This window comes from Meleagris gallopavo, chromosome 31 (assembly GCF_905368555.1).
Source record: "Meleagris gallopavo chromosome 31, MGAL_WU_HG_1.1, whole genome shotgun sequence".
Taxonomy (NCBI): Eukaryota; Metazoa; Chordata; class Aves; order Galliformes; family Phasianidae; genus Meleagris; species Meleagris gallopavo.
In genome coordinates, this window is record NC_139434.1 from 2,533,074 (window position 1) to 2,544,778 (window position 11,705).

An 11,705-nucleotide genomic window follows, 5' to 3' on the forward strand; every position below is an offset into this window, starting at 1 on the left:
CCGCAGACTTCCGATCTCGGGACCCCCTCCACCCCCCGCCCTCCATCCCCACAAATCCCCCCCCCCCCGAGACCCCCTTCGGACCCCCTCCCACCCCCCCGAGCCGCTCTCTGTCCCCACCCCGCGGCCTCGCAGCGCTCCCGCAGCCCCGACGGGGCGGCCCCGAACCTCGCCATTGACCCCAACGGACAGCAGAGCCCCCCCGGGGGGGTGACGGCCAGAAATGCCCCTCAGGGCGGTCACCCCGGCACTGCCCCCCCTCAACCCCCCCCGTAACACAAAGTTCAGCCACGCACTCCTCGGTAACAGTTTAATGTCGTATCTGCAGCATAAATAAAGGCACATGAACGCCGTTCCCCCCGCGCCCCCCGGGGCTGTGAGGTCCCGCTCACAGGGGCGGCCCTGGGGGGGTCGCGGGGGGGGGACGGCGCAAAACCGTTCCGTAGCGTTAAGGGCTGCGCGTCCGTTCGGAAGTGATACACGTCTATATAGGTCTGGATATACTCATAATATGCGGGTCTGTATATACTACAGCTCGTGGTTACGCGTACTTTTTATTTTGGGGGGGGGGGAAGGAGGGAGGTCTTTTTTTTCTTGGCTTCTTCCATTATTGATCGTCAGAGCTGAGGGGGTCCCTCCGTCGCCTCCAAATGAATGGGGATCCAAAAGGGAACGGGTCCAGAAGTGACACAACGGGCAGCTCCGGCCCAAAGCTGGGGGGGGGAGCGGGGGGGGCACAGAGGGGTTAAGGCACCGCAAAAGGGGAGGGGGGGGGGGGCAAAGCAGAAATCCTTCATCCCAGAGCAAAGTTGGGTTCCCCCCACCCCAAAGTCCCGGAGCTGAGATGGGAGGACGGGCAGACGCCCAACCTGGGGGGGGAGGGAGGGAGGGGGGCGGGACCCAACCCGGGGTGCCACAGAGCCCCCAATTTATGGCTTTGGGACGCTGTGCCCCCCAGGATGGGAACGGGATGGGGGGAGACGCCCGGCTTTATCCAACGCACCCATTTGTGGGGCCTTCACTGCACTGGGGGGCTGGGGTCCGCTCAGGGCACGTGGAGATGGGGAGGGATTTGGGTTGGGGTCGGGGCAGCGGGGTCCCCTATGGGGTGAGGCAGTGACAGCGCTGCCACGGGGACACGGGGCTGGGCCGGGAGCTGGAAAATCCCTTTTGGGGTCGCGAGTGAACCCGGAGACACCGAGATCTCAGCTGCGCCAACCCGCAGAGCTCCGGGGCAGAGCCGTGGCACCGGGGGTCCCGGGGGCACCGGGGGTCCCTGCGGGGTCCTGGCGGCTGTTGCTCCGGATTTGGGGAAAGCGAAGCAGCCCCGACTGCTCTCCTCCATCAGTTCCTGCGTTCCCATCGCGTTTCGCAGCTTGGAGGAGCTGCTGAGCCGCCGTCGGCGCAGGGCGGCCCGCAGGCGATCCGGGGAGCGGAGCAGGGAAAAAAAAACGGGGTGGGTTTGAAGGGAAGCGCAGAGCTGCTGATCGATGGGAAAACAACCAACCCACGGCGCTCCCGCAGCGGGACCGCATCATCGCTTTGGGTTCTGCTGTCCCGAAGGAGCGGCGCTGAGCACCGAACTCAGCTCCAAAGTGACGAAGTGCGACCTGAGGGGAGCTGGGGGGGCGGAGGGGCGGTGTGGGGACACAGAGCTGTGGGGGGGGGGTCTCATAGGAGCCCTTCGCTTCCAAAATACCGACTGCATCCCCAGTGCCCGCACGCGGAGCCTGGAAGGACACCTGCAGCTCTCGGTGCCGGGTTCGGCTGTTTTCTGCTCAGCCCCGGGTCGGAAGAGCAGAACGCGATGGGGATGGAGAGGAAAAAACAGGGCAAACCAGCGGCATCCCCCCCCCCACCACCCCCGTGCTCCCACCCCCCCCCACCTCGGAAGAGGCAACGATGCGCGATTTAAGGCCACCAACGCGAGGTCGTCGCGATCCTCGGGGCTGGGAGCGATGAGCGCCGGTTCGCCCTGCAGGAAACCCGCAGGCACTGCAAACAGCGACCGGCCCAGCCGCGGGTCCCGGTGCGGTTCTGAGCTCCGAAATCCGTCCCTGGAGAGGAGCCCGACCTCCCCCCGTTCAGCAGCAGCTCTGCTCAGTCTCAAACGGCGCCGGGCAGCGGCAGCGAAACCTCGCGGCCCCCCGGGGCTCAGCTTTGCTGGGAGCGGAGCTTTAGTGTTCAGGGAGCCGAAAGCAAAACCTCTGGAGGCGCTCACGAAGCGCGGCTGTGCGCCTTCGGGCGACGCATCCGGGGCTGGGGGCCGCGGCGCAGCCTCAGAAGCCCCACAGCCGCCCTTCGCTCAAAGCAAAGAAAACCAAACCCCAAATCCGCGCCGTCCCGCGGTGGGGGGGGAGGGAAGGGGGGGCGGCCGCGCTCAGTCCTCGGGGCCACGAGCATCATCTGCCGGCAGACTGCGACTGTGGGGCCATGATGACGTGTGGCTGCAGGGCCAGCTCTGTCCTTTGGTTCGCCATCTGCGTCAGCACCGACGTGGCCACGGCTTCGGCTGCCGAGCGGACGCTGAGCCCGTTGGGGGACGCGGTGACGGAGCTGTGCTGGATGACGGGCGCAGGGGAGCCGGTGGGCTCCGAGCTCTCCTTGGGGCTTTCTGCTGGGGAGAAGGGGAAACGGAGAAGTGGTTGGGGAACCATTGCGTGCTTTTGGGCTCTTTAAGAATCCTTCCAACCCAACCACCCCATGGGTCTGGGACCTTTCAGGACCTTTCCAACCCAACCATCCCATGGCTCTGTGATCTTCAGGACCTTCCCTTCCAACCACCCCATGGTTCTGTGATCTTTCAGGACCTTCCCAACCCAACCATCCCTCAGTTCTGTGATTTTTCAGGACCTTCCCAACCCAACCATTCCATGGTTCTGGGACCTTTCAGGACCTTTCCAACCCAACCACCCCATGGCTCTGTGATCTTTCAGGACCTTCCCAACCCAACCATCCCATGGCTCTGGGACCTTTACAAACCCTTCCAACCCAACCACCCTACAGTTCTATGACCTTTCAGGACCTTCCCAATCCATCCATGCTGTCATTCTGTGGTTCTGAGATTCCTGAATGCTCACCTCTCAGCCCAGAACTGAAGGGTTGAGCCCAACAGGAGCCACAGCTCCACCCCAATCCCCCCACTGGTACAACTGGGCAAAAGAGAGTGAGCTCTGGAAATGAAGCTGATGAGGGTCTGAACGTAACACTGCAATGGGAACTGTAAAGTTGGGAGGGGGGGCAGAGTCCTCCAAAGGTCTCTGCACAAACACAACGCAATGAGGTAAGAAGCAGCCAGGCAGATTGCCTAGCTGAGAACGAAATAGGTGGTATAAAAAATAAGAGGAAGGAAAGGAAGAAAATGGGAAGATAAAAATGAGGCCTTCAGCTTCCTGAACCACTCTGATGCCAGTCGCAGGGAAGGAGATCTGGAGCCCCGGGATGCCACTGACACAGCCTGCCCGTTCCTGAGCCCGCTTTCAGAGCAGCGATGGTCTTTGACTTTAAAGCCATGGAGTGCTCTGCGTGCTGCCCGCAGCGGCTGTGTGGGTGCAATGCCCCCCAGCGCAGGGACAAAAAGGCCACGTGAGGCTGCAGGCGGAGACAGCGGGCAGGAGGTGATGGGGCAAAGCCTGAGGCAAAGGTTCCCTCCCTTTGTGGTCCCTGCTGCCGTTGAACCTCCTGGCAGCAGCAGCAGAAGGCAGCGCTCACCAAGGTAGCCCTGGGTCTTCTTCTGCAGGGCGGTGACGGGGCAGTCCTTGTGAGCCAGCAGCAGCTGCTTCAGCTGAGCCACCTCATTCCTCAGCAGCGTCACCTCGTTCTGCGATTGAAAAACAAGGACATGTGGACGTGTGGACATACGGACACACTGCTGTCAGCTCGTCCTGCAAGCTCGCCGCTTGGCATCGAACTGGAGATGGCCTGGGGACACCAAAGCTTCTGGGTGGGGGCATTTGGTGACTACGCTCCCCTGAGCTGCCCCTCGCTGTGCCATCTCTGCCCAACCCTTCCTGAGCCCCCACAGCTTTCAGGCCCACTTCCCTCCAAGCTCTGTGCAGCAAAATCACTCGCCTCTATGGAAAGGTTTGGACAAACAGCTGAAACTCCGTCAGTTACGTTGCAGAACTGCCCAAGGAAACAGTTTCTATAATTACTTTGGGAAGAGAATTAAATGCCATGATCGGTGCTATTGAAAAAAAATTCCATTCCATGAGTCATGGGCAACCAGTGGGAGAACAAAGGCCAGGATGGACACGAGTTGTTTTTGCAGACCAACCCTCGGCCAACGCTGAGGGCATTAATGAGGGGGATAACTGCAAAAGGAGAAAGGTTCTGTTCAGCTGTTTTTAGATTTGCTGCACTTCTGTAGGCACGAGGGGCGCAGCCAGAAAGTCCCAATTCTTCACAAAAATCTGTGGCTGCAGCTGCGAAACCTCCTTGCTCAGCCCTCCGCCCCATGAAGGGAACTGGGACTGCTGTGCTGACCCTGTGCCAGCAGAGAGCTCTCACCTGTGGGAGGGAGATTTCCACCCTATAAATACAGCTGCTTTCAGCCCGTCCCCACCAGGAGGTGCTCTGTGCAGCTCCCCCAAGGAAGCACTGGCCTTCCTGGCCACTGGAGCACACTGCTGGCTCACGGTTGATCACCGGTCAGCTGTTGGTCAACTGTTGGACAACCAGGGCACCACTGGCCTTCTTGGCCAGCATGGCACACTGCCGGCTCCTGGTCCAGCGGGACCTCCAGGTTCTTTTCCAGAGCTCCTTTCCAGCAGCTCAGCCCCTGACCTGCACTGATAAGTGAGGAGTTCACTCCAGACAGCAGCACGGGGACGGCGTTCCCTCCGTGGTGACCGACCCGGAGCGGCCGGGCTGAGCTCAGCCTTAATGGTTACATACTCACGCTCAGCTGGATGTTCTGGGTTGTGAGCTCCTCGGCTTTCTTCTCCAAGGAGGACACCCACAGCTTGCGTTTCTGCCGGCAGCGCGAGGCAGCAGCTCTGTTCCTCTCCAGGAACCGCTGCCGGCGCTCGTCGGGGTCCTCATCAACCGTCCGCCTCCGCCGACCGCCGGTGCTGGGAGTGGGTTGGGCAGGGGAAACCTGGAGATGGGGAAAAGAGGTGCTGAAAGGGAGCATGCAGCTAACAGAGCCCGGAGCAAGCGTTTCCCACCAGGTCTGGCAGAGGAGATGTGGGATCTTGGGGCTGGAGGAAAGAAGGATCTGGTTTGCAGAGCAGGCCGGGGAGGAACGGAACCACGCGCCGTCTCCGCTCGGGGTCCGTAACCGCAGGCAGAGCACAAACAATGGCTTCTGAGTGGGCAATTTGCTTTCAAGATTAATTTGCTTTCCATTTTCTCCGAACGCCTTCAGCCAGACGCACTCTCGGAGGCAACGGGAAGATTTTGTAGCTCCACACCACATCCCAGTCTCATTTCAGAACAAAGGAAACGTTGGGGAGGGTGCGGGGTCCCAACCTGGTGGGCTCTGCCACTGCGGCTGCTGGGCTGTCAGGCAGCAGATGGACATTAAAACTTTTGGAAGGCGCTGTAACTGACAGAGCAGGTGGCGGTGCTGATGGAGGGCTGGCATTTGGTGAGCTGGCAGGAGCTGCCGGAGCTGATTGCCTGAGAGAGGAGCGTTTAACCCTCGTAATCGAACGGGGAGAAGGGAGCAAAATATTCTTTCAGAACTCCAGCCCTTGTCAAGCAGTTTAACGCCTTGGTGGAGTTCTTTTTCTGCCTGGTGGCGTTCGAGAGCTGAAGCAGCGCTTGGAAAAACAAAGTTTTTAACCCATTTTGCAAACCAGGACGGTGTGAGGTTTGCTCCCCTCTCCCTGAGGCTCAGTAACCCCCAGCGCCGGGGCTGAGCAGCAGCAGACCTGAGGCTGAGCTGGCGATGGAGCGTCGGGGTGCTGGACGAGGATCTGGCTCTGCTCCGGGCGCGCCGTCACCATCGTGCTGGCTGAGCCCACCACCAGGCTGCTGCCGTTCAGCGAGGAAGACGCCGTCAAGCTGGCCTTCAGCCTCTGCCAGAGGAGAACAAAGGACATCAGTCACCCCTTCCCCGCTCCGCTGAGGCTTAATGCAGCTCCTTTCCCACCCAGGGAACCAGGTGACTGAGGAGTGGCAGCGGCCGTTCCAAACCCAAGTGAAGCCACCACCACCGCCTGGTTTGCCCCAAGGCAGGCAGCAGCTTCCAGCTCAGACAGGTGCCCGAATCCCCAGACCGGCCCAGCGGGACCACATGGGGATGGGAAGGGGATGATGGAGCCCCATCCGGGCAGCGGGGCAGGGTGGCTCCTCTCATCCCTCGAGCGTTCTGAGGTATCCCGCCCAGTGTGCAGCTCTGCAGACACTTGGTGGTGGGACGGAGAGGGGCAGCATGGAACAGCACAGCGCTGCCAGGAGGCAGATCTGTAACCCCCAAAAAACAATGGCGTTTCGCTGCCCTTAGTTCTAGAATTGAGGTGTTTTTTTCCTCACAAACCTTCAGTTGAAGGCTCTGCACAAAACCCATTACCCAGATCCTCCGACTGCAGCACAGCATCCCTGCTCTTGGCTCTGCCATCCCCAAGCCCACCTCCAGCCCATCTGTTACCTTGGAACTGCGGGCAGCAGCTCTGCACAAACAACGCTGGGCTGAGCTGCGTCCCACCAGCACTGAGTGCCCACCCTGCCAGCCAGAGCAGCAGCCCCACCAGCACCTGATCCCAGCGCAGAGCAGCACTCTGACTCATTTCGGAGCGGCTCTTTGCAAAAGAGGGAAACGGGGAAAAAGCCTTCGTGGAGGGGCCGGCGCAGACGGAACGCTGCGGGCACGCGTTGCACACTCACCATTTTGGCTTCTGAGTGCACGGGGAGACCCGACGGGGAAACGGAGCCACTGCTGCTGATGGGCGGCCCGGGAATGCCGGGAATGTTGGGCACGATGGACACGGGCCGTGCCAGCTGACGGGGAGGAACCGACGCAGCGTTAGGAGCCGCGGTGCCAACGAGCTCCGCAATCGTTCCCCGACCGAGCGCATTTATCAGCCCTGACAAATCTCGGCATTTAACTGCCTCCATCCATCAGTGCTGCTGTCAGCCCAGGGCAGCAGCCGCCCCTTTGGTGGCCACGGTTGCTGGTGAAGGATTGCCCGGCCGCAGCAGCCCCACACCTCCCTCCTCTCCTCATCCCTGGCTGGGGAGGGAGGGAACGGAGCGCTCCGATTCTCGGCAGCGCTGCAGAGCTGCAGCAGCACCGGGGTGCATCGAAGCGTCTCCTCCTGCTAAGCAAGGAGAGCTCTGCCCTCGCCACGGGGAAAAACAGAACCTGCACTTGCGTTAGCACGCCGCTCAGGTCCGCTGTTGCAAAGCAGTGCAGCCCCAAAGCCGTGGCTGCAGCCTGCAGCATGGCACAGAGCTGCGTGCCCACGAGCTGCGCGGGGCTGCCTGCTCTGACACCGACCTCCCCTCCACCTGGGGCAGATTTGGCTGCGATTCGCTCCAAAACCAAAACACAGAAGGATTCGTGCCCGGGGAGGGGGGCTGAGGTTCTCGGGGGGGCTCAGAGCTGCTCCTGAGCTCTGCACCACGGGCAATTCCCTGCATGCAAAAAGCCCAACACGTGAGGAGAACATTTGCAGGCACTCTGGTGACGCCGGGGGGGTGGAGGGGAGGGGGCTTTGCTGGCCTGCAAAGAGCAACACGTTCACTGCAAGCTCGGATGGTTCCGACTGCAGCACGCAGCTCCAAATGGGAGCAGTAATCAGTGCCCCTGCAGCTCCCAGCCTCGATCCACGGCGTGAGCCATCTGTCTGGGCACGGCTTTGTTTTTCCTCCAGACTGATTGCCCTCTAGTGTGATCGCCGCGTTATTGCTGCCTTGCCAGAGCTGCCCCCCACCAAACCCACCCTCCCCTCCCGCTCAAGCCTTATCTTGCGCGGGGGGGGGAGATACGCTTTAATGTCTGCAGCACGGAAGTGCCTTGGCAGGGGGAAAAGCGCCGTCCCTCCCTCCCCTCCGCCTCGCAGCGCCGTGCTGCGCTTCCCTTACCGATATCACAGACGGCATCTGCATGGGGGGGCCGGGCAGGACAGGCATCGTCTGCCCGTTTGGCAGCTGCACGACGAGCGGAAGGGAACCTGAGGGTGACCTGCAAAGACAGCCCAGGGCGCGGGGGTTATTTGGGGCCGACGTTGTCCGGGAGCACAAATGAACTCCGGGCTGCCCCTTCCCGAAGGGCACTTTGTGAACAGAGGGATGTGGAAGGTGGGGTGGAGGCGACGGGGACGGAGCTTCGTGGCTACAAATGGAAACAACCAAGGATTTTTTTCCACTGCAGATCGCTTGGCTAAATGGGAACGCACAGCTCTGCCTCCATTTCACTCCTCTCACTCCATTTCAGAGCGCAGCGCTCAGGCGGTGACCGTCCTGAACAGGGAAAGGGGGGGGAACGGAGCAACCGATGGGGAGAGGAAGGAAAACGTCCCTGGAGCTCCTCCTGCTCGGTGCAGCCGGGAGCAGAACGGACAGAGAGCAGCGGGGAGGAGAGCAGAGCTGCCGGGATGGAGGAAAGAAACGCTGCCCCCCCTCCCGGCACAGCCCAGGGGATGGGGGATGGATGGAGCCAGCATGGAGCGACGGCGGCGTGGGGGGAGTGGGGTCAGAGCGGGGGGCTCCGCGTGCCCATAACTCAGGCTGGAATTTTTAAGGCTGCCCTGGGAACGCCAACGCTCGGCTCTCATTCATTTCTATTGGGCATCCCAAATCCTCCAGGCTGCTTTGAAAATCCCAGGCTAACAAGGCGAGCTGTAGGGAGGTCACAGCCCTCCCTTCCATCTCTGTCACGCTGACAACCCCCCCCGCGGCCGCTGCGGCCCCATTATGGCTGCAGCCAAACCCCCCCGTGGAGCTCTGGGACGGATCCATCCCTGAGAGCTGCAGAGGACACAAAACCCCACTGAAGCCCAGATTGCTCCAGTTTGATTTTCTCATGTCTCCAAGTGAGGGGGGACTCTGCGCCGAACAGCCTGGGTTACAGGCAGAATGCAGGCAGAACAACAGGCAGAATAAGGGCATCTCCCGAGGGCTGCAGCCAGCAGTGAGCACCGTGCTGATGTTGTCCACATGGATCAAGGGGCAAAAAGGAGCAGTCGATTGCTGTGCTGAAACAAACGGCTCCCACGGCAGATGCTGAGCGTGCAGGAGGGCAGAGGGTTGGAGAAGAGGTTATGCTGCAGAGGCAGCGGCTGTCTGAGAAAATCCCAAAGCCACTAAAGACACAGACAGCTTCCTACGGATGGCTTTGCTGAGCTCTCTGCTCTGCTCCAGGCTGCAAAGGCAGCTTGGGAGTCCCCAGACACCAGCAGAGCTGGGCTCATGGGAAGGAGCTCTGCAGAGAAGGACCTGAGGGTCCCGGTGGCAAAAAGGGAGAGCGTGAGCCAAAAGCGTGCCCTGGTGGCTGAGAACACCAGTGGTGTCCTGGTTCACCAATGACTGACCACAAGCCAGCAGTGTGCCCTGGTGGCCAAGAAGGCCAACGGTTCCTTGGGGTCACTGCACACAGCGTGGCCAGCAGGGCAGGGAGGTGCTCCCCACTCTGCTCTGTGCTGGGGAGGCACCACCTGGAGCACTGGACCCAGCGCTGGGCTCCCCAGTTCAGAGCAGACTGGGAATTGCTGGGAGAGCTGTGGGAGCCCAGAGCACCTCCTGGTGGAAGCTTCTATGAGTCTGTGTTTGGGGATTAGTTTCTCCCTGCAGTGAGATCCGCCTCGTTTCATTACACTACAACAATTAGTTCCTGCCTCCTGCACTTCCACCCCATCCTGCTTTTGCAATGAGGCCCTTATGCCCAAGCAGCCGCAGCACCTCGGATCCTCTGCCAATCAAGGAACTTCTCCGGGTCCCTAATTACTGCTCAGGAAGCATAACAGGAGGGAAGCCCTCAGGGCAAGGACTCCCTGCTACAAACTCACCCGAGCTGCCTGTTGGATGGCGGGGCCTGGGTGATGACAGAGGTTGGGGAAGGCAGGGTGGGGTGCAGGGGGTCGTAGCCCAGGTGCAGGGGCAGCGATCCGGGGCGCACGATGGTTGGTGTTGGTGTGGAAATGATCACAGGCTTGGGAGCGACCTCCTAAAGGTGGTCAACAGATAAAAGGAGACACGAAGTTACTGTTTAGTTATTAAGTGGAGCTGTAAGATCCGTTCCGGCTCAACCATCCTATGGTCTTTAAGGACTCTTCCAGCCCAAACTCTACGATCCCATGAATCACCTTCACCAAAACCTGGCTGCCTGTTAATTACAGTCTGACAGATCAATGCGGTGGAAGGGCAACACGGGAGCATAGCAGCAAAGGGACCAGAGAATGGGAGGCATTACAAAGGAAAGGTGCTCACTCATCTTTGGACTGCGCAAGGAGGGATCTCCAAACAGAGACCCTTCCCCAGTGGCAGTCAACCCTTAAATGGGGTCTAAGAGAGGTGCAGCCATGCTCCATCCCTTCTGCTTGCACAGCTGCATCGCCTTCACCTGTGCTCCCAGGGCTGACCGGGTCCTTTCCCCGGTGCTCAATCAGTGGGTCAGGCAAGGACTCAGCAGTTCCCATACTTTGCCCCTTCTGGTTTCCCTCTGATGGCTCTGAAGGCATTCAGTGAAACTTAAGGCACGGAGGGGCACCACCTACCCAAACTGATCGTGTATCACTGCAGGGAATGGGGCACAGAAATTCTGGCTCTTGGAAGTCATCCCCTCTATGATTCACTGCTCCTGCCCCAGCCAACGCCTCCACAATGGGAAATGCTCCTCTCCTGCTCTGACCACCTGCAGCCCACCCTGGGGGCGAAGCTGCACTGCTGCACTTCATCCCCACCTGAAGAGCATTCCTGGGATAGGCAGGAAGGTTCTCTTCACCTCCACGTGGAGATTTAAGTGTGTCTGAAGAGCGGTGGGGGGGAAGGAGGGAAGAAGCGTTGCTCTCTCTTTCACAAACAAGATGAGCCACAGTGGTACCCAAATGGGGGGAGGCCTCTGCCAGGGCTCGGGTCGGACGTACCTTCTCCTTGCTCTGCGGCGACCGTGGGTTGGAGGCAGGGCTGTCAGGGGGGGACGAGTCCACCTCCACCGGCTCCTCCTCCTTTATTTTGATGTCTGGGGTGGAGGGCAGCGACATGTCCAGGGCTGCGTTGCTCTGCGGAAAAACCAGCGACGGATTGAGAGGACAATGAGCTCACATCGCCTGCCGAACGGCCGCTCGTTTTCCCAAAGGAAGAGCTGCAGCTCTGAGCTGCCAAATTATTATTATTTATTGGTCCTGAAGCAGCAGCTGGGAGCCCGAGGCGGAGAGCGGAGCCGCGCCGGCCCCGTGAGCACACAGCCCCAATGGCACCTCGTGCTGAGAAGACAGACCTGACTCTTTGCATCCCTCTTTTCCGAAAAGGGCTCTGCGGAGGAGAGCAGGTAACAAAGCCCTGAGCCACAGAGGGCACCTTCATCCGCAGAAAGAGCCGCAAAGCGTTGTATAAATCAGCCTGAATTATTTTACTGCCCGATCATCGAAAGCAAACAAAGAGCCGTGCGAGTTATTAAACATCCATGGGCTCCCCATTAAAATGAAACCCGACTGCATGCCCACAGATGGCAGCACGCCGCCAGCCCGGGAGCCTGCAGTGCCACGTGCCCCACTTCAGCTGATGGGGAGCTGGTGGGGGTGGGAAGGAGGTGACAAAGG

The 11,705-nt window shown here is 60.4% G+C and overlaps 1 protein-coding gene across 7 annotated transcripts in view; it reads right to left on the reverse strand.

Moving 5' to 3' along the window:
• Positions 1-296: 296 nt before the first annotated feature.
• The window catches only part of LOC100545090 (cyclic AMP-dependent transcription factor ATF-7), a 48,486-nt gene continuing 37,077 nt past the window's right edge, over positions 297-11,705 (reverse strand). For 5 of the 7 annotated variants that reach the window (XM_085212110.1, XM_085212113.1, XM_085212116.1 and 2 more), the window contains 8 exons: positions 11,031-11,165; positions 9,954-10,111; positions 8,032-8,131; positions 6,832-6,945; positions 5,877-6,023; positions 4,901-5,098; positions 3,712-3,820; positions 297-2,617 (listed from right to left, as the gene is read on the reverse strand). In XM_085212110.1, coding sequence (XP_085068236.1) covers positions 2,403-2,617; positions 3,712-3,820; positions 4,901-5,098; positions 5,877-6,023; positions 6,832-6,945; positions 8,032-8,131; positions 9,954-10,111; positions 11,031-11,165 — 1,176 coding nt within the window. In that variant the 3' untranslated portion in view covers positions 297-2,402. Of the gene's footprint in view, positions 2,618-3,711; positions 3,821-4,509; positions 4,791-4,900; positions 5,099-5,876; positions 6,024-6,831; positions 6,946-8,031; positions 8,132-9,953; positions 10,112-11,030; positions 11,166-11,705 lie in introns of those variants that run through there. The other 2 variants (XM_085212114.1, XR_014880252.1) reach the window with 2 other exon arrangements.